The sequence below is a fragment of the Nicrophorus vespilloides genome, unplaced genomic scaffold, assembly GCF_001412225.1.
Source record: "Nicrophorus vespilloides isolate i.1.1-1 unplaced genomic scaffold, Nicve_v1.0, whole genome shotgun sequence".
NCBI lineage: Eukaryota > Metazoa > Arthropoda > Insecta > Coleoptera > Silphidae > Nicrophorus > Nicrophorus vespilloides.
In genome coordinates, this window is record NW_017095521.1 from 174,590 (window position 1) to 202,048 (window position 27,459).

Below are 27,459 nucleotides of genomic sequence, written 5' to 3' on the forward strand. Positions count from 1 at the left end.
AAAAGAAGGGGGTATTGGTGAATTAGTTAGGAGAATATTGCATGTACGTTGTTCGGTACTTGTTTTTCGTGTTTTGTTTTTCCATATATTTATATTCGACAACAGATAGTGTAATTATTCTTATAAATTCATTTCGCAACGAAATTCGTCCAATTGAAAAATATTTCTCGTCTCATATCTCATCTCGTCCCCAGATTCAAAAGTTCTGTATTAGTTCAGCAATAGTAATAATAGTAATAGAAGTTTTTTTTTTGTATCTTTAATATAAACATTTTCTTAATCAAACCTATCATATATATTTCTTACAATAATATACATAGTACAAAAAAGTAATATTCTTCCTCTTTTTGTTTCTTTAATAATAATAATATTAATTATGTGTGTTGTTTTTTTTTCTGTGTGAGTTTTCTTCATATTTTTTTTTGGGCTTGGGGGATAAAGGGGTGGCGAAAAAGGAAATATGTTTTCTCATAATTAACATATATATCTATATATATAATAAATATATATATATGTATGTATAGGAAGGTACTCTGTACATAAAAAAAAACATATGAACTATCCTACTGTACAATGATCAAAAAAGCAAATAAATTATATATACGTGTTTTCTTATCATTGAAACATTATTTTACATATATGACAGACAAAAAAAAAATTGAATAAAATAAAGTAAAAACTAATTCTTTAGAAAATATACAAAATATTTATATATATATATAAAAACCCTTATCAAGGGTTCACCATTTTTAAATCCATTTTCTTGCGTATATTTTTTGTATACATATATATTATATATATATAGCGTTTTTTTACCAACATCGTCAATTTTCTGATATACAAGTGTGAGTATGTGTGTTATTAAGAATCGTTGTACATAAAAAACAAACAACTAAAAACGAATTAAAAAAAAAGGAAACTAAAAGAGAAAAGTCTATAAAAAACAATAATAATAATAATAGTCGAGATCACTCGATCCTGACAGGCTACACCTCAACCACAAAGACCGAGACTGCATCCAGCTGAGGATGATAGTAATAATAATAATATTCCCAAGGATAACAAAAACAGAATTTCGTAGATAATAATTACACACTCACATAATATAGAGAAAAAAAAAATGGAACGAACTGCATCTTTTTGCTCGTCGTTGTTTCTTTTTCCCTTGGTGACCTGCCAGAGATCCCCAAATTAAATCTTCTTAAAAATTAACATCATAATCCATTTAGTTAAATTACTTTTCCTTTCGTAATAATTGGCACTTTGAATGAAATAGCACTTCTCGCGGAGAGAGTTCTTGTGTTGTTGTTGTTGCTGTTGCTTCTTATTTTCTTTTATTTATTATAATTATTTTCTTGAGAACACTTTTCGATACACCAATATTCTCTTTAACAATTTTCACCTATGCTGCCGCTGCCGTTTTCTGCTTTTATTTCACTAAATATTCAACTATGTAACTTCAATTTTTATTTAAACCTTTGCTTCTTTCTTTCTTTTTTTTTACAAAACCCACAGAAGAATACTGAATAGCAAAAAAAAATAAAAATAAAATAAAAAATAATAAAACGAAAACAAAAAATAAAACAAATTAATCATCGTCATCTTCATTCATTTTCTTCTTCAAACAGGCACAGTATACAAGTGACAAAAATATTTACATTAGGTGACCAGAAACGGGACGAAGACCGCACACTTGGCGACCACCGCGTGTGTACACATATAATATATATTTATATATATATATAACCATAATTCGAGGACTACGCCATCATCACAGATTTGAGACCTTTGCAGAGCACGGATCATCTGTGCTAGATGTTAAAGTCCGGAAATGGTACAACATTGACATATTTACAATATCTTTTAAAAACCTTCAATTCATCTTCATATTTTTTTTCCTTCTTATGTTTCGTCCAGAGTGTCCCAGACACCGAGAGGTCAACAAATGAGTAGAGAGTAGATAGATAGATAGAGAGAAAGAGGCTAATTACAACTCTGGTGACCGGTACAAAGTCACGAGTCACTACTAACAGGAAGATAAACCGTGCATATTCAGCATTTCATTCAAGTCAATGTACAAAAAAAAAATAATAAAACAAAAATATGTACACCAAAACATAATAATTAAACAAAAAAAAAAACATCTCACGTGCATCAACAGTCACACTCACGCACACAAACTAAACATTATTTAATTCCAGTGTCCTGTCCGTTTTTTCTTCGTTTCTTTTTCAACCATTTTTTTTTTATATAGTTTTAAATATTTTTTTGTATCACACGAGTAAGAAAAAATTGCTGAAAAATATTAAGCGTTTTTCTACTATCACAAGTTTTAAGCAGGCTCACTCGATGAGTCCAAGTTCGCATTGTTCTGTGCACCACTATCACCGTTCCGTTCGCTGCAATCGCTCTTTTCCAACTTGATGTGCTTGTTCAGGATGCTGGACAGGCTCGAGAGCGAGTCCTTGACTGCGTGGAAGATGATGTTCTTTATTTGCAGTTTGTCCTCGTGGTTTGAATGCGTGTCGGAGAGGTCGCGGAACTCCTGTGTCAGATGGAAGCAGTGCGACACGTTCTCGGGAGACACAAAGTCCTCTGCGACTTTGATGCAGTTGTGCAGATTCCGGACCTGATGGGGAGCACCGGCTGGAATGAAGACGGCGTCTCCAAGACATTGCACGATAGCGTACCCTTTGACACCGTATTCCTTGTAGAGGCGTTCTCTCAACGAGCCATCCAGGTAGCAGCTCTGATCGTGGATGGGATCGTGATTGGGTTTCAGGACACCTCCCGCCTCGACAACCACTTTGTTCAGCAAATCTCTGATCTTGTCGGCGTCGCGTGCATTGTAAATATGCCACAGAGCACCAGGCAGTTCGCCCTTATCCCGAACTCTCCTTCTAGTCAGTATATCACAACCGGCCTCGTCGATCGCCCGAAACGCTTCCTTGATGTGCTCATCACTATCACTATCCTTAGGGATTCCGACGTAAACCATCACATTTACAGCGTCGGATATATCCAGATGCAAGTTCGTGGTCCCATTGGACGGGTGAACGGCTGAACCGTAAGCGTTGTACATTTTAGGACCTAGGTCAGGTCTCACGAAGCAATCCGGTAGACGACTAGCCAGATTCAAACGTCCGTTTCTATGAGTATAGTCCGAAAGCGGTAGCACCTTCATCAGATCAGAGAACCTGGATGGCAACATTTCAGCGAAATCCTCACCGGACGGCCAATCCTTCAGCTTCAGCAACATCGGATTTCCGCGGTCGTCCTTCAACCTCTTGGAGAAATGCTCGAAGCCTTCCCAGAACTTCCTCATTGGCTGATTTAATACCAAACTTCCGTTGATGCAATTCACCAAATCGTTCTTCTCATCCCCGAAATCGCGAGCGAACGCGTCCGGTGTCCAAAGGTCTTTGTTCAGATACCGCGATACATCTGACACCAACACAGGCTGTCCTCTTTTCCATTGATCCTAAAGATATAATAACACAGTTAGTACATGATAGTTAATGACAAGCATAAAAGACAATGATTAATTACCTGGAAGATCTTGTGATTTCCTGTGTGCACCGGGTCACTTAGCCGCAACAGTTTTCCATCGCATAACCAGCTGTGAGGTGTGTCCGGGTATAGCAATTTACTCTCAGTCAACGTCATTATCCTAATGGGCAAAGTTCCCCGGGTTTTCGCCATTGCATTCTCTCTGGGTACATAATGCTTCAGCTCTTTGGTGGCAGATTCGGTAGCCGGGACGTTATCTTCAATGACACTAGAAATCACCTCGTCTAAAGTTTCCAATCGCGGACTGGTCTTCTTAGACTTCGGCGTATTTACAGGTGAAGAAGCTCGGCTGCTTCCATTCGGTTTGTGCGATGGTCGGATTAGAAGCTCCCGCAACGTCGAAAAGTCAGCGTCGTTGCTATCTTCGCTCTTCCGTTCCTCCGCTAAGGATGCGACGTCGGCTAAACAGCTCAACGCACTTTTGTCATCCTTGTTGTTGACGCCGCCGTTCACCAAAGGCTTATCCGGATCCTCTTTGATCTCTTTTTTAATGCCGTTCAAATCAGCTGATGCCTTCAGGATGCTTTTGATGATCTCCTTGCGAGCGCCGTTCGACTTCTGACTCACTTCCTTGCTTATCTGACATCCGCAGTGCTGCTCCACATTCCAAAGCTCTCGCATTTCGTGCACCAATCGACCAAGTTTCTGGAGCGAATCGCCTGCGATTATCTGAGTGAGCATCAGTTTCTCTTGCTCGTGAGCCTGCCTGTTCGTGCATAGCAGCCAGGAGAAGTCATCCCGATCTTTGCCGGGTTCACCCCACACCTTTATCGTTCCTGCCTTTCGACCCTTATAGCAATCCAAACACACCACAAACCCGCATTTCCCACAAGCCCAATGGAAATTAAACAGCGTTGTCTCGCATACGTCGCACATCTCTCGTACACCCTGCACTACTCTTTTCCACGCAATAACTTTATCTGAAACAATATTAATAAATTAATGTTCATATATAAAATATATTTTTGCATAAATCATTTATTTATATTTCAAAATGCAAAAATACTAACCATCTGACATATGTTCGCTGTGTGCCTCTTTCTCTTGCAAAAGAAGATTGCAGAAATGATCGCCGACTTGCTTGAGAATGAACCGCGAGGTTTCCAAATCCAGGTCGGACGGCGGTGACTCGGGCGATGGCAGCCAAAGCTTCAAGTCGTCCTGACGATCAAAAGAAAAGGAAATTATTGCTGACATCGTATTTATAAATGGTGTTTAGTTATTTCCAACTTACTTCTAATGCATCTTTATGCGGATCTGAGAATCCGGCGATGGCGAGCTGGCCGTTCTTCGTATACCTTAATCGTCGGAACGCATAGAACCGACAAAAGATGTTAGGCATGTTCTTGGACCTCTGGTTTGGGGTCCATCGGCACTCGCGGCATTTAGCGAGCTTTGGAGCGACCTCGAAACAAGGTCCATCTTGCAGAAAGCTCTCGCCGGTCTTCTTCAGTTGCCCCACGGGGGGTTTGCGAAAGGGGTCGCGCTGGGGCACTAATTCATCCTTGGACTTCTTAGTTCGCGGCTCCTCGCCCTTATCGTTTTTTGTCTTTGGACGTCTTCCTCTCTTCCTTGGCTCCTTGTCCTTTGGGGCTGCCGAATTGCTGCTGGCACTCCCAGTGGTCGTGCCGCTGCCGCTGTTCGACTTTTTCCCGCTAGTCACAGTCGTGCTTGCTCCAGAATCGGAATCCTTGTCGCTGACGCTCTCCTTGTCGCTATCGCTACCGCTTTCGCTGTTCACGGTCGCGGCGCTTCCACTAGTCTTCCTCTTCTTGTGTTCTTCTGACGTTTTTTTTGGGGCGCCCCCTCCCCCTTTTTTTCGTTTCACTTTCGGTGGTTTTCTCTTTGGCGGCGATTTCCTGCCACGTTCCTGATCGGAGCTCGACGAGTCGTCCGCTTTGCTGACGCCGTCCACGGGATGTCCGTTCAGGCTGGCTTCCTTGTGGACTTTCCTGTTATTAGCCTTGTTCGGAAAGGGCGTTTTCGTCTTGTTTATACTGTTCACCGCCATCGAGCCAATATTATGCAACGAAAGCGGCGGCGTGTCTTTCACTGGAGCCGGAGCACTACTAATATTCAGTGGAAGGGTCACGCAGCTTCCTCCACCTGTTATGCCGGTGGTATCCTCTGAGTCTTCTCCCGTATGCCGTTGCAGCCACGCCTTCTTCAAATGCCTCGCCACCGGATTACTCGACTTTGCGGTCGGCACCGGGCTATTGGACTTCTCGGAGTCCACCGCGCTCGGAGTCGACAGTTTGATGGGTGTTGTCGGTTCAGAGATAGTACTGGTAGTCAGAGGAGCTGATGTGGAGACTACCGAAGAGGCATTGCTATCTAAACTAGGTGGTCGTTCATTGGGCACCGTCACGGAGGTCACACTAACATCCGAGGGTACCACTTCAGCTATAGTCGAGGGACTCTGAGAAGGCGTCGGACCTCTGTAGGTGTTCACCACGGTTGTGATCGTTGTTGCAGCGCTTGCAATCAATGGACTTGGCTCGCTGACTCTCGCCAATTGTGGCGGACCACTGTAAACGGAGAGATTCTGTTGTTGTTGCTGCTGCTGCTGCGGTGGTTGTTGCTGCTGCTGTTGCGGTTGTTGCTGCTGCTGTTGTTGTTGTTGCTGCTGCTGCTGCTGTTGTTGTTGTTGCTGCTGTTGTTGTTGCTGTTGTGATAGTGGTTGTTGTTGCTGCATATGCTGCTGATGCTGTGGTGGTGGTTGCTGTTGCTGCAGTATATGTTGTTGCTGCTGTTGCGAGGTGGGAGTCGTCTCCAGTTTCGGTCTCTTTACTTCCAGAGAGATGGCCACGTTGTTGACTGGCGTGGCTTTTCTCTTAGGCGAGAGGGCCGATTCGTATTTATTGGAGGAGACGCCCAAGTCGAGCGGATGTGTTTGTACTGAGTGCACGCTTGGAATGCTCTGGGACGGATGCGTCACGCCTGGCATATACTGTGAATGATTTCTGGCTACCGGCGATGGGGCTGAGGCGGCCGTCGGTGGAGATGTCCCGTGTTGGATAGTAGGTTTCACAGACAATCCACCTGGTACGGAGCTACCGTACATCCGCTCATAGTGTGCCGCAGAGTTGCCCTTGCTGCTGTTGTGAGCGGGAGGCGGCAGACACGAAGGCATCGAACTGCTCTGAGGATGGGGTGGATTGTATTGAGAGACCTGCTGGTAAGGAGACGGGGATATTGATGAAGATAACGGCGGCTTCGAGGTGAGCTGTATCGGATTTCCACCACTCGACGCCTGCTCGTTTGACCTGCTTACAGGCATCCCCGACGATCCGATGACCGCGTTCGGCTTCCCGTAAAAGTGATGCGGGGCTGGACTGCTCACCTTGGGTTTCGGATTGGAGAGCGAGTTCTGGGCCACAGTGTATTGGGCCACCGTCGACGAAGGTGTCATATATATGTGATTGCTGTTCTTCCCACAGGTCGGGTAAATCATCACCTGCGACTCAGAACTACGGTTCGTGTATCTCTGCAACTGCTCCGGAGACGGATGTTGTTGTGCGTGCGGATGCTGATGTGGCGACTGCCTTTGCGGCAGCGGACTCTGGATCTGACCCGATCTGTACATCGATTTACCCAAGTTCTCCGGTTGCAGGTGATGTGGACTGGGGGCGTGCGGCATGTGATGGGGCGATTGCGTTTGGCTCCTGTAGTCATAGATGCCACTCTTCTGCGCTTGTCCCGGCGACAGGTAATGCATCATGTCCGCCTTCATCTTCGGCCCGGGTGAATGCGACATCGACACACGCTGTTCGGACAGATGGTGCTGGTTTTTACCGCCGTCGTGCTTCACTATCACCGAGTTCTTCAGCTCGCTCTGCAGAGGTGGAGGATTCGGATGCATATCCCTCTCACTCTTCGCCACCAGCAAACCGCTGCCTTGTGACATCTTATGGTGGTCCTTGGTCTTTGGTTCGTTGAAGTAGTGCGGCTGGAACGCAGGAATTCCTGCGAACATCTCCGCTTTCGGCAGTGATCCGTGCACGGAGACCATCTTCTCCGATACCTTCGACCCCGCCGATCTGCTGGAATGCGCAGGCGGCGGATAATCAGCCTTACTGGACACGTTGATCGGTCTCGACTGAGCCTGAAAACCCAAATAATGCCACATCGCGGTATAAGAAAACAGTAATTATTCTTCTGTTGATAACAACATAATAGCGCTTTATTTGGTATACGTCAACACACTCTATTGTTTGCCGGATTTTCCACAGCCACCATTATTATTTTAAAATAATAATTAAATGTAAAAACATCTGACTATTTGCCAAACAATTCGGAATTCTACTAAACAATTACAAATATTTTCCATCAATAAAAAACACAACTTATAGATAAGATATAATTTCAAGTTAAACGAATCATAAATATTTCTTCCTTTTTTTATTTTATAAAATATCTCCTACAATGAAAATTACAATTGAAATTTAAATTATTTAGAAAATGTAATTATCAATCTGCTTTGCGATAGAAGTTAAAATGAAATTTTTGTAAATAATAAATTATGTTATGTGTTTTCATTATGACCATAAATATTAATAATTTGTTTTCTAAACAAATCTGATCTTTATTTCTAATTGATCGGTTTTACTTCCTTGATTTCTACACAGTTATTATTAGAAGATATTCAATGAAAATGTGTAGGATTATTAATAGAATAGTTCGTTTTCGAATAGTCATCGTAAGATTTCTCGTCTCCGCCATTAACAAACAACAGTCAGAAGAGAGGAGAGCGATCCACATTCGCGATTTCTGCATTTCTTTTCTTCCACTTCTATTCATTATTTTATTATAATAAAACGCGTTCCAGATACGGTATCCACCGGGGGAATTGACACGCGATATTTTAATACGATGATGATATAATAATAGGTGCGCTTGTTACTTTCTACTCTGCAGTTACATTTCACACGAGAACAGTTTTTATTTTCTGCTCAACCGCTTACCAATTCATTGTAACAGTTGCAAGTATAAATCTATATTAATTAATAAAATAAAACTTCCTTTCAGTATTAATGGTGCAAGTAACTCGTTTTTACCTTGTTTATAATAGTTTTATTTAAAGTTGTTTTAAAAATCAAACGAGGTCATTCCGACAATTGCGTTTTTATTCCTGTCTCGTATATATAGATTTCAATTCATTAAGTCGATTTATTCGAAGAATGTGTTATTGTTTTGTTATGCGTATTAGATTAATAACAAGGTTGATTGTCTGTGATATGCATACGATTTGATTACGTATCGAAATGTTTTTTTTTTAAATTTTCTTTTCGACTCATTCTTAACTTTGCTTTATTTTGATATCGTATGTAATTTTAATGCAAATAAAGGTCATTGCGACAATAATGTTTTTTGTTTATGTGATTTCAATTATCAAATGTAGATACTTACACTGGCAGAATAGTAAGCTCTGCTGTCGCGTGGCTCGGGCCTGCCGTGCCTATCGTTCCTTTGATGCAGGTCGTGTTTTACTTCTTCGCAACCGCCACCGCCCCTGTTTGGGGGTGGCATGCTGTTTATGATGTTCCATGCGCCCTGCAAGCAAAAAAAATATTATTATTTACTTGTCATTACAATATGCTTATCTTGTATTTTTTTCTATTATTTAGTTTGTAGGATGCATGCATACCTTTGCATGAGCCATTTTCAGAGATTGATCAAAATGCTGCTGCACCTGCTGATTAGCCGTCAGTTGCTTCTCGACCTCCAAATCCCTTTCGCGCTTCTCGCGGTCCATCTTCTCCCTTTCCATCTGCTGCTTCTCGCGGTCCTTCTGCTTCTCCATCTCCCGACTACCTTGCCCTGGTTGTTGCCTGCGTGTGATGAAGTTAGTTAGTTGAGGTTGTTCTTTAGTGGGGTTGGGCGATGGACAGTACCTTATGAGTCTGCCGGAGCTCTGGATGTAGTCGAGCTCATCGGGATGACCCGGCTGCGGAGGGATGATGTGAGGGATGCCGCGATAATGGTTTTTAGCCCATATCAGCTCGCTGGGGATGTGGTGGGCGTAGATGCCCGGAGGCTGCAGATGGTGCTGCTGGAGGGGATGAGGAGTATGGGGACCCATGAGGTTGGGTGGCGGCGCCACGGGCTGATAGAGGGACTGGTGGTTGGAGGCGGCGGCGGCGGCTGCTGCTGCTGCGGCTGAGGTGGGTGGCGGGCCCGAAGCGGCCGGGGTCGATGGGTGCGACATGAGCAGCGACTGGTGCTGCACACTGTGGATGTGGCGAACGTGCGGCTCGGACTCCAACAGCAAGCTGGGGTCACGCCACACGCGCACCGGTTCTGAGGTGGTGGTGCTACTCGAATTGCTCGAGTTGCTGTTCGTCGGAGTCGAGGTATAAGATAGACCCGATGACGGTATAAACAGCGGCGACCTGTTGCTGGCTGCAGTCTGGCTCTGATGGATGTTGCTGTTACTGCTGCTGCTGGTAGTGCAGTGGATAGGGGGTGGTTCGTCTGATGAGCTTAGGGCGCTGGATCGAGAACCGGAACGCTCATCTCCGCTGCCTGATCGCAGCGAACTCACGCCAGAGTCGGAACGGTCGTCCGGGAAGCGGAGCAACGATGCGGCACTGCTTGCAGATTCGGTGAGTTCCATCCTGCTGAAAGGCGAGGACGAAGACAGCGGGCCGTCATCGTCACCGCGGCTCGAGCACTCGCGCTCTACGTGCTGTTCCTGTTGCTGCTGCTGCTGCTCTTGATCTTGCTGATTCTTCGACGGCTGCTCCTTCTGCAGACGCTGCTCCTGCTGCTGATGTTCCACGTGCTGTTGCTGCTCTTGTGGATCAGCCACTATCACACAATCGTCCTCTTCGCTAATTGCACTAGCCTCCTCCCCAACTACCGTTGGCTCTTCTGTTGCCACTGCCACATCAACTTCACGCTCATCATCATTATCACCAACAACTTCACCAATATCGTCCACTACTGGAACCACTAACTGCACACTGCTCCCGTTGCTAGTCTCATCATCTAGGACGCTATCTTCCTCTTCCTGCGGCTGTTCGCTCGTCGTCGTCACGCAGACCCTGGGCAGACAATCTTCGACGCGCACCTGCAAATCCCGCAGCTTACTGCTGTTCGCCTCCTCCAAAACTTTCTTCCTGCTGCTGCTGCCGCTACCGTTGTTGCTGTTCGAACCGCCTCGATTCACTCCGTTCCTTTTCCTGCCCGGCTTGTTCTCCAAGTCCTCCTTTATATTGCAGAATCCCTTCAATTTGCTGGCAGACTCGTTCTCGCTGCACTTCCTCCTCCGTACGCCTCTACCTGCAAAACGACAAGAATAATTTGGTCTTAGTAAGAGAAAATAGAAGCCAAGGGCAATTTAGGTTCCATCATTGTGTGCGGGGCAAATGCAGATAAAATATTCATTAGACAGGAATCGTTAGCGAAGTAGGTCGAAGTCAACAACACCGGGGCTCTCTTCTTATTTCACTCGACAGTCGAGCCAGCACCGAGTTGAACGACCTAGGGGAAGTCAACTCCCCTCCGCCCCGACCCATAGACAGAAAGAGAGAAAGAAGACACAACAACTTACGAACGTTCCGACCGACCCAACAACTTCAGGCGACTTCCCCACTTACTTCGAGCGCTCCATACTATTACCGTATGACTTTATTATGTAAATAGCTCTGATACATATATATACATACATACACTCGCTCATAAGGCATTAATTGTTGTCCTAGTTTTTGTATCCATTTTATTTATTTCATTTTGTTATTTACTCAATTCCACCTCGTTACCGCGAGGAGAAATTACAAAGCGCCGGAAATAATCCCCATTAATTATGGTAAAACGCTTTTCATAATTCATTCAAATTCAATTTACTCCATACTAAAAATGTAATGCATTTGACTAATTCATATACAGTTCCACATTCCATTATTTCTTAGAATGAATAGCTTTTACAATGCGTGCGTTTTCGTTGTGAAATTAGTAAACAAATATTTAAGAAGCAAAAAATAACGCGACGACGAATTGCAGGAGAAAATATTTGCTCGACCCGCACGGCGACGCATTAGCTCTCCGGCTCCAGTCTACTTTGAGTTAGTAAGTAACTAAGTAAACTCCGCTACATTTAATTTGCTTACTTAAGTCATAAAATTTAAAGCCGACTTAATTTCTCGACGCTTTACGCCCAGTTCAATTTTCCAACAAACCGTAGGAAATAAGATAATTGTTACATCAATTCACCATATAACAATAACATTTTTGTATCTATATTGAGATCTATATTAAAATCAATTTAATTTGTTTGTTTTATGAATTTGAAGGTGGAAGGAGGTATGAATGCAATTGAATCGACGTTGAACTTCCCACGCATTCCATTTGATAGTGAAACGACAATTAGAATCAATTCTACGAGTTAATTAAGTAAACACAGAGATGAGATAACGCAATTTGCTAAATGTATATGAATATTCATAGCGGACTTAAAGGCAAAATAATTACGAGGCAATTAGCAAAGTTCGTTGCTGCTTCATCGGTTCAACGTAAGATGTAGCCAGTAGACATTTTTAAGTTACAAGTTCTTGTTGCAATAAGTTATAATTAAATTGTAACATTTTCACAGTGCAACGAGCAGAATTTGGGAATGTTGAAATTGTGTCAGAATTCGAAGACTTCATGTTATGTTTAGAATTGATTAATTGAAGGAGATGATTTGATTGGAAACAATTTAATAGGTTTGCGCTATGGAAATTGATTGCTTCGAAATGCTTGTTCCTGAAGGTCATGAACTGCGGTGACTGTGCATATAAGCAAGCCTGCCTTTCGAGGTGTTCTTTTCCTATTTATTTATTGTAATATGGGAGTGAGTCACTCTTGATGATGATTAGTATGATGTCTTCTCGCGATGCCCGAGACCGGTCACGATCCATTGCATCACACGACTCAACCACGCCCCGATTAGCATCTGCTTCAGCGTCTCTCGTTGCAGTTGAATTACTCGGAAGTCGGTGATGCCTTCTTTTTTTTCGTCTTCATCATCATCATCATCGTTTTCTTGTTGTTGTTGTTTCATCTCCGTTCCGTGTGCTTGTTACAAAAGGAGGAGACGAAGAGAGAGGAGATGCAGGCCACAATAATTGGGACCAATTTCAACTCGTGCACACCATCTGCGTTACAGATTTCTAAACTCATCTCATCTCCGCTCGTCGCCCCGTATTCCTTCTTCTTTCCAATAACAACATTTTATTTCCTCGTGCAGCGCAATTACAATAATGATAATGTGTCGCAACTCCTCGGGCCGCGAGTTAATGAAAGTGAAAGCCCCACCTCGGATGGAAGCTTTCTAATCGTTCATTTATTTATTCATTTGTGCGTTTCTTTTAATAATAACTCGCAGCGGAATTGCATTATCCCACTTACGAGTTTGTTAAACCGCAAATTGGATGGAGCGGAGAGCCTATGTCAAGGTTGGACTCGGCTATATCCGATTAATTGCGCTCCTATTTTCGTCGTTCCCGGTATTATTACTGTTACGAGACGCCCACCATTGATTTTGGCATCACTTCGGAACGTCTTCTCTTCTTCCTCTCCTCTCTTTCTATATATATATATACATTTATCCCGAGTGAAAGTTCTCAATCAGATTAAAACGATCTGATCCTATTCTTCTTGTTGTTTTCTTCTTTCTTTCTTTCATTCTTCCTTCTTATTTTCGACTGGCTCGTTGCCTAGGACCTAGGTCTCCTGATCAATATATCATCCAGCCTCTCTCCCCTTTAAAGAAATTGGGGTTGCTTCGAAAACGGGGGACCATAAAACACGATAATTCCCACCCCTGGCACGTGCACAGATGATAACCGGATTCGCGAACACACCAAGTCTAGCCTAGCAACGATTCCAACGAATATAATACATATTTTTTTTTGTTGCAAACTTCATACAATTAACGCGAAAATTACGTGTCTGTGTGTTTAACATAATTGGCCTTTATCTCCGACGCACGTGGCTATCTATTAATAACGTACAAAGTCCTCACCCAATGCACTCGCAACGGCAACACAGATTTTAGATTAGCTGCCATTAATTGAGCTACTATTTCGGCTCACAATTCGTGCTCTTTTTTTTTGTTGTTGTTCCTCTCCATTCTTTATAAAAGTTCAGATTAACCTGAATCCATTGATCCAAACGATAACAAATCGGTTACATCCAGTTATTTTTTTTTTAATATTATTATTTTACTGCATTTTTTTTCAGAGCTTTTATAACATATTTTCTTTTTGTTAATTGTTAACAAAGTTTTATAGCTTTTTTTATAATAATAATCTATTACAATTCCTCGATAATGAAACAAAATGATGCATTGATCCAAACGATAACAAATCGGTTAAATCCAGTTTTTTTTTTAATATTATTATTTTACTGCACTTTTTTCATAGCTTTTATAACATATTTTCTTTTTGTTAATTGTTAACAAAGTTTATAGCTTTTTTTATAATAATAATCTATTACAATTCCTCGATAATGAAACAAAATGATCCATTGATCCAAACCATAACAAATCGGTTACATCCAGTTTTTTTTTAATATTATTATTTTACTGCATTTTTTTTTTCATAGCTTTTACAACATATTTTCTTTTTGTTAATTGTTAACAAAGTTTTATAGCTTTTCTTATAATAATAATCTATTACAATTCCTCGATAATGAAACAAAATGATCCATTGATCCAAACGATAACAAATCGGTTACATCCAGTTTTTTTTAATATTATTATTTTACTGCATTTTTTTTTCATAGCTTTTATAACATATTTTCTTTTTGTTAATTGTTAACAAAGTTTTATAGCTTTTTTAATAATAATAATCTATTACAATTCATCGATAATGAAACAAAAGTCAATGCTCTATTAACTAATCTTTCAATTAGTTTTTTTTTGATAAAACATCTATATAAACTTTACAAAATTCGACTATTACGTATCAAATCAAGTTTTTTTTATAACGTTTTCATATCAATTAGAATTGTTTGTCGATGAATAATCATTGTAAATACCAATCAGATCTAATCTCATTTTATTTAGTTTAGTGATAAAACATCTCATAATCGCTTCATTGTTGCAATTTTTATTAACAACTGTTATGTCTACATTTATAATAAATTAATTGTAAACTGTACAGTTGTTTTCAATCCATTTAAAATGTCTCAAGTCAATTGGAATTATCTTGTCCATTAAAGACGTGCATAGCATTAATTTGTCAATTAGATAGAATCAATCAATTTCATCTGAACATGTAGAAGGAATCGCGTGGAAAGCAGCTATTCAAATTGCATTCAACATCTCTCTGTGTACTTTATTTTGCTATCTCCGTTCCCATTCCTATGGAGTCAATAGTCGCCCCCTCCCGCTTGCGTGCCACAGATTTATCACTGATTCCGAGCTCGCACGCAGCGCTCTGAAACTGGATCACTTCCCTCCTCGTCATTCTGGTGTCTCCTCGCAACAACAACAACAACATCACATGCATATTAATTAAATGATTGCAGATAAAAAAAAAACTTCTCCAGATGATCCATTCTCTCCAGAAGGCCATTTCAGATCTACATCTGGCACATAAATTACACTCATGTAAAATATAATAATGTTTACTGCCTTCAATCCAGGTAGATAAAAAGAAAATGTGAGCGGAAAGGGATAACATTCGAAACAAATAAAGTTTGTGTTTGTGCAGCGCGTTTAAAGTGCTGACCTTTGGAAGATCTGAGGCAGCGATTCCAAGTTCTCAGATATCCCAGGACTTTTACGCTTACCGAAGCAAACTCTCGGCTTCGCCTCCTCCTCCTCCAACCCCCACTAAACGGAGGTGGCGGGTATCCGATTTTGTGTTGGATCAGCAAAGCGAAAACTTATTTATTTGTACCTGGCCTTCTCTTCCTCCTATATAACCTGCATTGTGTTAATTCCAGAAACGGCACCGAACCATCATCATCAACAACAACGAGGAGAGTTTCGTCGCTGCTTCTGCTGTTTCGATATATTTCTAGGCGTTGAATAATGCATGAGGGAGGTAAAACCGGCAAAATGGAAACCGGTCCGAAATTCCTCTTTCTCCAATCCATACACGATGCATGCATCCACTGTTCATCTCTCTCTCTCTTTTCAACCCATGACCAGCTTTCGGTACACCGGTTTATGTTAAATAACGACCGACATGCAGCTCGCGTACATCGTTCGCTCTTAATTATATTCCACACATGTTATAGTCTCCTTTCCAAATACATTAATTTCAACATTAATGAACCGCAACCGGCTGAACAATAAATATAAGCTGAAAGAAGAAACCGAAGAAGGAGGAGGAGGAGAAGCAACTTTTACTACCACGAAACGATTCCTCGCCCAAATGAATGGAGGCCAAATACATAACTCGAGGAAAACCCACGCGTTCGTCCATCCACCCGACCCGGTCCCATTAAAGTCTCTCCACGAATAATCATCGTGAAGAATTTAATTATATGGAATAAAAGGGCCGACCACCTCCCTCCCACCCTTTTGAATTCCGCGATTTGTAAAGAGAGAGAATTAATTTCGACTTCGTCTCCTTCCTTTTATTTTTCATATATTTTCCCTTCAATTCGTCCTTTCCTTTAAACTCCAGCTGCAAAGGCAAGCATCAAAGGACACGATTCATTTATTTATTTTTTTTATGTGTATACCCTGATAAACGAAAAAGTAATTAAACCGACGTAGTATAATGGAATCAAGTAAACTTCTTTTTTTTTCTCTCGACTTCCAATTCCCGTTTGGACTCATTAAAAATTACGTAAACAAATTTCTTGCATTTAATAAGAATTCCCCATCCTCTCGCAACTCCGAATTTCTTATAAATACATGAAAGAAATAACGACCTAATTAACGTCGAAGTTTAATTTCAAGATTTTTTTCACCCCCTAAAAAGTTAATTTGGAAATATCTCAATAATCAAGTTATATATGATAATTAAAATGCAGATATTACATAAACAAAGTTCATCCTTGAAATGAGTACGTTTTTACACACATCTTGGATTCAGATTCCCACGTTTACTATCATTGATGGACATTTATTTATTTTTAAATTGTAATTGTAAATAAATGTGAAATTAAGTGTATTGTTCGTCCTTGCAAATGCTGAAGTATATTATGAATGAAACTACTGAAAATTGAAAACTTCTTATAATCATTGTTAAATTTCCTTTTTCGTCTTTTCATATGTAAAAAAAAAAGTTATGATTGAAACATCCTGCGTCAAAATCACTTTCCCACGTTTCGATTTACGGATTCAGAATATTTCAGGAAATATTCAGTTTCAGTGAATAACTTGACGACGACTCATCCATTGTCCGGATTTTCCAATAATAGCGCACAGCTGGACGAAATCCACTTTCTTCCGAACTTTTTTCCCTTTCTTCGTCGCACAATGGAAACGTAAAATGCACTTTTAAATTACACAATGAACGCAATTTGATGTTTATACGTAATTCGAGTTTTATTACGTTCTACAAATGATCAAAATAAAAATAGAATGATTAATTATTTATTTATAATGTGGTTTATCGAATATCGTTGAATAATTCAGGAAATATGGCTATTGTAAGTATAGAGCTATGTACAGGAAACACTGAAAGCAGGTCGATTCAATCTATTTACGACGAATTTAATCAATGACTGCGCGTTTTTTTGTACTAGTTTGATGGTAAGGTTTATAATGGTATAGAAAACTTTAAATGTGAGCGTGGAAAGTAAGTTTAAGAAGATGGACATTTGAATGGTAATCGAATGTTTGATGTTAGGTTTAGAATGCAGTAGAAAATTTAAAGAATATGATTAAATGTGAGCGTGGAAAGTAAGTTTGAAGATGGACACTTGAATGGTAATCGTCGATCGTTTCCTGGATTCGTGCATTGTGCAAAAGTTGTATTGAGGTCACACGGCAGTACGTATTTAGAGAAATAAAAAAAAAAAGAAACCGCAACTGTGGAAAGAGCTTCACAAACGAATGGAAAACCTCGTTGGCAAGAGAAGAAGGAAAAAAAAAGAGCACAACAACATCGTTGGTTCGTAGCATTGTGATGGTGTGCTTTATCTATTTAAATTGTGAGACGGATTCGTTCCGCTGGCTCGGGTATATAATAATGGTAAATGAATTATGCTCGGAGTGGAAAAGCGGAGGGAAGGAATTAGCGGTCAGGAATGGAATGGGAATAGGATGGGATGCGATGCGCTGGAGACGACTACTTCCCATCCCACAATTGTTTGCAATTACGCGCGGAACGGAAGCAAACATTGTTTTAGACGTGGAAGAACAATGCGAGCGAGAGAGGAACAGGAGGAGAACCATAGTAATAATAATAATAACAACGATAAATGCATGGATGGACGAAATTCCGGTCGACTGGATCTGCTGCTCCAATCCGCGATTTCCCATGCGCCAAGGTCGCAAGGTGTAATTACATTCGTAGCAGTTTCAGCAAATCGCATCAGCGCGGCGAAACGACGAAGGAAAACAAAAGGAGAACGAATGCGCCACGTCTGCAGCAATCGCGCACACAAACGGTGGTTTCGGCTTTCCATTCTGCTGCATTTTTATGCTGCATCGCGCATAACTGAATAAGCGAATAAAAAAAATAATATATAACAGTTTTCGGTAGTATCTTGTTGTGACTGCACAACGCGATCAGCACAAAACTATGATGACCTAGAAAATTCACGACTGCTCATGAATTAGTATCGTTGTTAATGCTAAATTGCTAACTATGTATTAACTCATCCATTATTGCATTGTTTTAAAATTTCCACAATTTAAAAACCAAATTATTACCTACAACTGATTACAGTCACCATAAATTATCATGACCTAGAAAATACTTTACCGTCTACTTAATGTTGAATTGGAGAAAACTTATGCAAATATTAAACAAAAAGTACATTTTTTTTGTAAATAAATATAAAATATTTTATGTTAAATCATTATTTCAAAGAAAATGTATTGAATAATATAAATCTTCTTTATACCAAATCAAGTAATGAATCTGGCGAAGAATTTACGAGGAGCTGAAGATATGAAAGGTCACGAAAACAACTTTTTTCTCTTTTCTCTTCTTTTTTTTATTTCCTCTTTTCTTCCGTTCGTGCCTCTGCAAATTGATTGAGAGAAGGTTCGTGGACATAAAACAAATCTCCCTCCTCGACTTTCAGATAAAAGAGGACGGCCGGCGACGAACGAACCGTAAAAAACAGGGACGAAAAGAAGAAAAAAATAAATAATAAAAGAAATACCGCATTAAATTGATTAAGAAAAGTTCATGGGTAATAAAGAAAAGAGGACGCTTTTGTCTCTCGGCTTCCTTCCTTTATTTTTCAGAAATAATGTGAAATTTCAGAACAAGACGATAAGATCATAAAATAAATATTATTTCTTTAGATTAAATACAGAATTTACTCTACTAATTAATTGATTAATAATGAATTTTATTGTACTTTTAAATTAAGTTTAATGTTATAATATTTAAGTTTTGAATTTGTAAAGAGCAAATTGAAGGCCAATTGATTGTAAAGGAATCCGGTGATAATCTGTGAAGGGTGGAAACTGTTCCGAGAGTGGAAGCATCCTCCTCAACTGAATTATGAAGCAGCCGGAGCGGAAAATCAATATGTTGACTTTGCGTTTGCGAAACTCGCGTAGTAGGTAATAACGCAAATTAAGGATCAAAACGGTAGCGCCCGACCCATTCCAAACATTTGTTTTAAGCGGATTACGCGCCAGACTAATTAAATCTGCATGCGTTCGTCCCGAAACCGGAGAGCGAAACGTACCGAATACCACAGATACACATTTCGTAATTTCTCCACAACAAAGATATTTGTTTTTGATGAAAAATTACGTTTATTAGACAAACTAATTTAAACAAATATTTTAAAGTAATTTTTCTAACTAATTAGAAAAATATTTCAGTTGAATGTTGATTATATACAAAAAAAAAGGTTATATTATTTAAAAAATGTCTATGAAATATTTAAACATAGTCTAAAGTAAGTATTAACTTTCAACATGTAAAATTGTTAATGAATGATGTTCCAAATTACACAAAGCCAATAAAAAAGATTGATTTTAAAGACAGGAAAGACGAAGCTAAAGCTAAACTGAATGTACCTATTGTGTGATTCGACTTTTCAGACAAAGAAAACCGCAGAAGAGAAAAAAAAAAGAGACTACAATTTAAATCGTCGAATAACCTTTAACCTCGGATAAAAGGAAACTTCTGCACGGAAATAAAAGGGTAACCCCGAAAATCTCATCCTCCATCCCTGTTCTCCGCGTTTTCCTTCCCTCCTCTAAAAACCCCCCACACCCACAGTTGAATTCTGTTTGTTTGTTTGCGCGTCGCGTCGCGTCGCGCGGTGCCATTGAGCTTTTGCTGGGGAATTTTAAATGCGAAAAGTTGGCAGAGCGCAATTCATTACGAAGTTGGCGGCGCCCCCGAAAACCTGAATAGATTATGCGGAAAGTTGCCGCATTATCAAATTTAAATTTCGCTCCTTTGTGCATTGCATTTCACATTTCCCCCCATAGCCGTTTCGTTTCGTTTATTTATTTATTCACGTACATCGTTTATTTATTTTTTCGGTTAGTCTGCTCTTCGTTTTATTTTTTTTTATTTTCCTGTTATGTACATGCAAATGACGCAACGGTTTATATATGTTTGTAAGTCTATATATAAATACATATGTATACAGAGATATGCGAAGAGATTACACAAAGTAAATATTTAAATTTATAATTAGTTTAATTCAGTGAAAACGTTATATTTTCTGTATAAATTATTTACGGCGCGGTGTTCCACTTCTCGGACGTTCTATATGTAACGATGTTTCTCTCCGCTCTCCGCTTCGTGGAAGGAATGGAATATTCAATGCTCGCCTTTACTTTTTTTTTCTTCTTGTTCTTCTTACGTTTATTTATTCGCTCTTTCATTTCTGTTCATTCGCTTCGTCTTTTTATTTGACTTCGTTTTGTTCCTTTTAAATTTTTTATTATTGTTGTGTCGGTGTGTCCGATCGATGGCCATTATAGAGACTGTTGTATTTTATGTGATCACGCAATGTGGCTCAGCCAATAGAGGTCAGTGACTGCACTGCGACCGCCATCGTTGCCTGCCTCTCTCTCTCTCACTCAATCGCTCTTTCCCTCACACAACACACACACACTCTCCTGCAACTATATAGATATATAGTCTGTCCCTTTCACCGCCTCCCAGCAATGAGCTGTAGCTCCGAACTCTCTGCCTGCCCAGCCTCCCATACAACTCTGAACCACCACCATCTCTCTTTATTCCCCTCGCACGCATAACTACATCTCTCTTTATCCTCCATCGCCTGCTGAATCACAGTTTGAATCCTTGACTCCATTTGTCCCAACCGTGACAACACACACACACACACTCACGTCTTTACACGAATTCCCCAGTCATTGGAATTTATTGCTTTTCCACTCATTGTGTTTCTCTAGGAATATTATAATTGTCTAAAGCTGCATGATCGCGCACATTTCTTTCCTTCTTTTCGCATTATTATCGAAGCAAGGTCATCATCATCTCCTCCACGGATAATCCACACCAAAACGATATAGGAATACCGAAATTTCAACATTTTTAACGCTCGTTAAGTGAATAAGCAAGTTTGTAGGAAGGAAGTTTATTCATTTCACTTCAAACAGGAAGAATGATTTTAAAGTAATAATATGGACTTGGCAAATACCAACATTCTAATTATGAATGATTTATCACAATTAAGCAAATGGAAATGATTTTGTTAATGAGAAATTAGTAAAAATACATCTAAATTATGGAAAGAAAGTAAATATTTATCAAGGACAAAAATGTATGTATGTTATAACTATCAAATTGTTACATGTTATAAATTTTCTATGAGAAATTCCATCATTTCCATTTACGATTTGCTTATCTTCGTGCGTTTTTTTTTTAATAATTATAAAGTAATAAAATTTACTTGGCGACAAACGTGGGACATTCTAATTATGAATGATTTTTCACAGTTTTGCAAATTGAGATGATCTTGTTACTAATAAATTAGTAAAAATACATCTAAATTATCGAAAGAAAGTAAATATTTATCAAGGACAAAAATGTATGTATGTTAAAACTATCAAATTGTTACATGTTATAAATTTTGTATGAGAAATTCCATCATTTCCATTTACGATTTGCTTATCTTCGTGCGTTTTTTTTTAATAATTATAAAGTAATAAAATTTACTTGGCGACCAACGTGGGGCATTCTAATTATGAATGGTTTATCACAATTTAACAAATAGAAACAACAATACTGCGGTTAATAATCCTTTATATGTTATAAATTTCAAACTGTTATATGTTATAAATTTTGTATGAGAAAATTCAATTAAAAAATAAAAATCAACGACAAATGTGTCACGCATTTCCATTTGCTTATCTTCGTGCGCTTTTACCGTTCAAGGTAAAGTATATATTATACAAACGTGTGTTCGTATGTGTGTGTGTATATAACGATTTATTTATTTCTCTCGAGCGCACCTCGAGTGCTCGTTAAATAACCTCACATGGGCAATTGCATAATAATCGCTACGGGCGAAGATGAAATCACGGACACCGAAATAACAGAAAGCGATCACATTAAGCGGCCGAAGACAGATTCACACACAGATATGACGTCTGCGCCACCGTACGTGTATTTTTTTTCTTCTTTTTCTACGTGTTCTCCGGATTGTTATTGTTGCGTTAACTCTGGTTTTTTTTCGCCCGCTTATTATATTGTACATATATTATTTACATTTTATTGCCCAAGGCGACGGTGTTTCGAAATAACATTGAAATTCCTACGGTGCGTTTAACTGCATCTCGAATTGAATAACAACTGGAATGACTGGAAAACCGAAGGTTTCAACATCACTGATCTCTCTCTCACTCTCTCTACGGCGCCACGAAACTCTTCATATTCGGTTTCAAAAGTCCCATCGAGATTTCTATTATTACTATACGTATTTATAGAATCGATGGATCTACATGATTTCAAGGATACATTTCGTAAAAAGTTACAGTTTTTAATGCTTCTTTTCACATGAAATATACATTTTTAGTTTAATTATTAAAACAAATATGCAATGAACTAAATTGTAGTATGTTCAGAAATGAAGAAACATTATTTATTTATTTCATTGAAGACCAAAATTTGAACTTGTAAATTTGTTTCATTTAGATGAAAATTAAACTTTTGAGATAATAATGATTGATTTTATAAATATTGTGAAGTATTTAAGATAAATATTGACAGCTTTATGAAACAAACAATTTGAAGTGATTTGATAAACATTGGTTGTGCGTATACCGTTTTTTATGTTGTTGCGAGTAATGTAATTAAAAAAAAACTGTGTGTTGAAATTTGAGGCGTTGGTTTGTTAATTAAGATGGAAAGAGTGAAAGAGAGACAAGTTGAACGATCTAGATTGACCTTTGACAAACACGGTGTGACACCTTCGATGCGCGACCCAAGGTTGCGTCCATCCATCCATCAAAATTAATTGCGCGCATTTTCATCAATGGGTTTTCTAGAAAGACTGGCAAACAGAATAACATGCACGGAACATTTCGCGCAAAAAAAAATACACACATCGCTACAATTCCAACAATTCTCTCTCTCTCCATGTGTTTGCGCGCAATTACTGCTATTCTAGGAACCGGGCATTTCATGGTCAGTCACTTCAAGTCTTTATCTATTATGCATTTTCATTCTAACCCAGATTCTGGCAAAATAACTAATGTCGGATGCAGCACGCATGGAGCTGCTGCAATGAAAAGAGAAACCCCGGAGAGCCACAAGAGAGAGAGAGAGAGAAGGTAATGAATATTTAACGGACGACGACGATGAAAATTAATTAAATTGCCGCATAGAAATTACTCTATTCCTGCGATGTGCAGCAACCTCCTCCTCCCGCTACGACGCACCGAACCGTTTTCCCCTCTTTCGTTCAATAGATAACCTTTTCCTTGTTGTTGAACACATGTTTATAAATAGATAGAACGGAGACAGAAACGCTCTTTGTTATGTAAATAAAGCGACCTCGCCTCAAAACACAACGCGCACCGAGAGAGAAACGCAGACAGAAGAAGCAAAACTTCAATGAAACAACAAACAAAAAAAGTCACAATTAAATTTGCACAGACAACAACAATAACAAAAAAAAATGTAAATAAATCACAAAGTAACGGAGATCGGAATATATTATTGACAAAAAAAAGGAAATACAACAATTCCTCAGATAAGGTAAAAAAAAGTTTATCTGTTCCTGACTCGCAGATAATCTGAGTCAAAGCCATAAAATGTAAATCGGTACACAGACATTCCCAGCGTACTATATTTAATCGTCAAAATATAATATAAGATCAGTTATCTACAATTTTTTATTTCATACAGGAGTGGTGCCAAATGTCATTAAGATGACTATGTTTTTTTTGTATTCTCTACAATCTTTGTTTGTATGCTAATAAAACCATTCAATCATGATAACCATTTAAAGTGATTTCCAACAAGTTTTCGAATTCCTTTCATATCAGAAATATTGACAACTTTTTATTTAACTTTGATACAAACAACAACAAAAAACTAGATTGTTTGACTAGATTTATTCTCAATTAGTAATAAGATGAAACGAGTTAGTTTACAATTAATTGTAAACATGTGCACAAAACAATAAATATTTATAGAAAAAAAAAACAAGTTTCAAAGTTTGAAATTTAAAAAAAGAACCGGATTGAAGCAGTGAATCAAAATGACATAAATTTTATTATCTCACACTTGTAACACTTTGTTTTTTATTCAACTTCAGAAACTGGATTTTTAAAAGTAGTCTTCTCCACGAATAATAAAAAAAAAATGGATCGCGTTTTTATATATCTTCGGTATTTTCGCAATGTGTCCTTGATTGTTGCACTAAAAACACGACTTTTATCGCCTGTTTCGTTAATTATATTTATCTAAAAACGCACTGAATTCGCGTTACAAACGTAGATAACACGTCTATTTGCCTTAAAGCAAGTGTAATCACTGGTGGAAGTAAAGTAGACAAAGTCGACGAGTCCGAAATCGATTCCGTCTATAAATAGAAAAGCACGTAAATAATTGACTCGAAACGCGATGGTCAAATCCGCATCATTCACCTTTGTCATTTCACGCGATTTTATCACTCACAAACATGAACAACGGAAAAGAGGCAACAAAAAAAATAATAAAGAATTTATCCAAGCTCATAGAAACTTTTGAATAATGCATGGAACGCTCGTATACATACAAAGCATTAAAAAAAAATCGTTCTTCCGCGTGAAGAAGCTTCGATCTCTTTGAACTTTCGAATTATTGGCCAAATATCAAAAAAAAAAAAAGATGAAGAAACACAACACAAGAACGTCCTGCTTTCACCTCTCCGTGCCTCATCATCCGACCATAAAGATTCTCCCCAGTTCGTAAACTCCTCGAAATAAAAATATAATAATAAATGTATTTGCCTTTTACAAAAGTTACACAAGAATTTCAACAGTTCTTCGCAGTTTAATCACGTTTACATTTCCAACTTTGTTCATTTACAGCCTTCCGAAGTTTTTTCTTTTTACTTTTCAATAACAACTTCGTATCCGGACATTCTCGCAACTTTGTTTCTCCAGCGAGTTCATTTTCAGTTAAGTTAATACAGTTTTTAAGTTAGTATCTCTTCTAATTGTATTCTTTAGTAACTCGAACAAAGCGATGAAGCAATTCTTCAGTAGAAATTCTTCCATATTAACACTTTACGTTGGGGAATAAGTTTATTCAGTTTAATCTATAATTCATGGACGCGAGGCCGGAAGTTTCTAATTGTATTCTTTAGTAGCAACTTCTTTCCTTTGGGTAGTAACACTTTCGTCAGATGTAAGCACTAATCCAAAAAAAAAAGTCCAAATTTCGCTTCATTTCTACGTAAATTGTTATGTCCAATTGAGTAAATCACTTTTTTTTTGCACAATCACAGGAAATCCATCACTTTGCGATAAGCTTGATTATTCACATCACAAGAAATGTTCACTAATCTGCATAAATTCACTTAAATTTAAGGGTTTTCCCCATGAAGTAATAAAATGCGTATTACTTTAATTGCGCACTCGAGAACAGTGATTATAAATCATTTAGGATAAGAACATGTTGAGACTTTATTAGAAAGCTCTTGCGAGCATGCATTAAATGTAGGTAAAAATTATTGTAGTGTTGCTTTTAATTGCGAGGCTCGGCGATTTCGCACCGGAACCTTCACTTCCAACCCTCCCCGACGGTTTATTAATAATATTAAAAAAAAAAATCCGATTTTGATCGCTTTCACTGCAATTCGCATTCAGCTGCAGAAATTGCATACAACGTTACATTTTTCCCCAGTTTTGACGAAACGGCAACAGAATCGATCCGCTTTCATTTCCCGACAACAAAGGAAAATCAATCGTGACGCATATATATATACATGTTTTCCATTGTTCCGCAGCGAAGGTTTTCTTTTCGAGTGGAAATTGATGTTAATTAATATTAATTCGGTAACAGAAAGGTAATATAAAGGTTCGTCAAGGTTGTTTAAAGGGCGAAAGCTAGAGCGTAGGTAGACCCTTTTTCTGTCTTGCGTTGAAGGTTTTTAGGGATGGGTTAAGGCTATCACTGGTCTTCGGAGTCTTCGCCGTTCTCTCGGAGGAGAAATCGACCATAATCCGTGAGAGGAGTTCCACTTGGTCGGGAAGCATTGCACTTCGTCGTTTCGTAGCACTTTCACACAATGGACTTGGTTACGTGAAGGGAAGGAAAATATGTCAGGATCTGCATCTTCGACAAGAACCAAAAAACAGAGGAAATACAGGAATGATGCAGGGTGAATTGCAAACTTACCAATGAACAAAAAAAAATGTTAAAACTTAATAGAAAATATCTCCACACAATTGTTACTATTTTATATTTTTTTTTGGTTAATCCAAATGTGCACGGGTAATCCAAAATGGGAATAATAAAAATAAAATAATAATATGTAAGCACGTAGTTGGATCGAATGAACTGTAGTTTATAGTAGTAGAGTAGCAATAGTAGTGATCGTGGGGGGCACTGTTAAAGTTGTGTGTCCTTGAAATGGCGCGGCGCGATTGGTACGCGACATCCGCACTCCTCGAGGTGGCACAAAAGACTGGCGCGGAGCGGCGAAGCTCCGAAACGGCCGGACGGTTCCGACAAACCAGTCACGATCACTGCCGAAGGAGCGGCAGGGTTCACCACTTCAGCGACCAGAACCGAAACCGAGCAACAAGTGACTAAAACCGGCCAACAACAATTCATATCCGCATATAACATACACACACATCCTAGGATCGCATCGCATCGCTTGCAACGCATCAGCAAGATCAAACTGTATATGCACAACAATAAGAAAACAGAAGCGAAATCAAATCAAATCGCAGACAGCAGAAAATCGCAAAATTTAAAACCAATTGAAAAAAGAAAAACTCTTCGGGCATTTCGATTTGCAGGAAGACTTAAGAAATTGCAGCGATGGAAGAATCAAAGTGACCGTGGGTTCGGTGCACAAAATGGCGCGCAATCGATTTCCGTGACTCATCACAAACAACTCTCTCATGCACACACATACACTTAAATACATTCATTTATATATACACACACGCAAATACATTTCTCGAATCCCTATGATGTGTGTGTGTAATACATTAAATAAATATTCATCGTTTATATCAATTTAGTGCGCAAACAGTGGAAATTACTCGGCTAGACGCCAGGCATTTCCATCAACAGTTTTCCTCTTTCTCTCTGCACGTTCCCC

The 27,459-nt window shown here is 39.0% G+C and overlaps 1 protein-coding gene across 2 annotated transcripts in view; it reads right to left on the bottom strand.

Annotated features, from left to right (window-relative positions):
- Positions 1 to 1,599: 1,599 nt before the first annotated feature.
- Positions 1,600 to 27,459, bottom strand: part of LOC108567468 (probable JmjC domain-containing histone demethylation protein 2C) — a 79,677-nt gene continuing 53,817 nt past the window's right edge. The window contains exons 4-10 of one of the 2 annotated variants that reach the window (XM_017928081.1): positions 9,465 to 10,854; positions 9,218 to 9,401; positions 8,980 to 9,123; positions 4,805 to 7,675; positions 4,581 to 4,731; positions 3,550 to 4,490; positions 1,600 to 3,481 (exon numbers count right to left, since the gene is read on the bottom strand). In XM_017928081.1, the coding sequence (XP_017783570.1) occupies positions 2,333 to 3,481; positions 3,550 to 4,490; positions 4,581 to 4,731; positions 4,805 to 7,675; positions 8,980 to 9,123; positions 9,218 to 9,401; positions 9,465 to 10,854 (6,830 nt within the window). In that variant the 3' untranslated portion in view covers positions 1,600 to 2,332. Of the gene's footprint in view, positions 3,482 to 3,549; positions 4,491 to 4,580; positions 4,732 to 4,804; positions 7,676 to 8,979; positions 9,124 to 9,217; positions 10,855 to 27,459 lie in introns of both variants that reach the window. The other variant, XM_017927997.1, reaches the window with a different exon arrangement.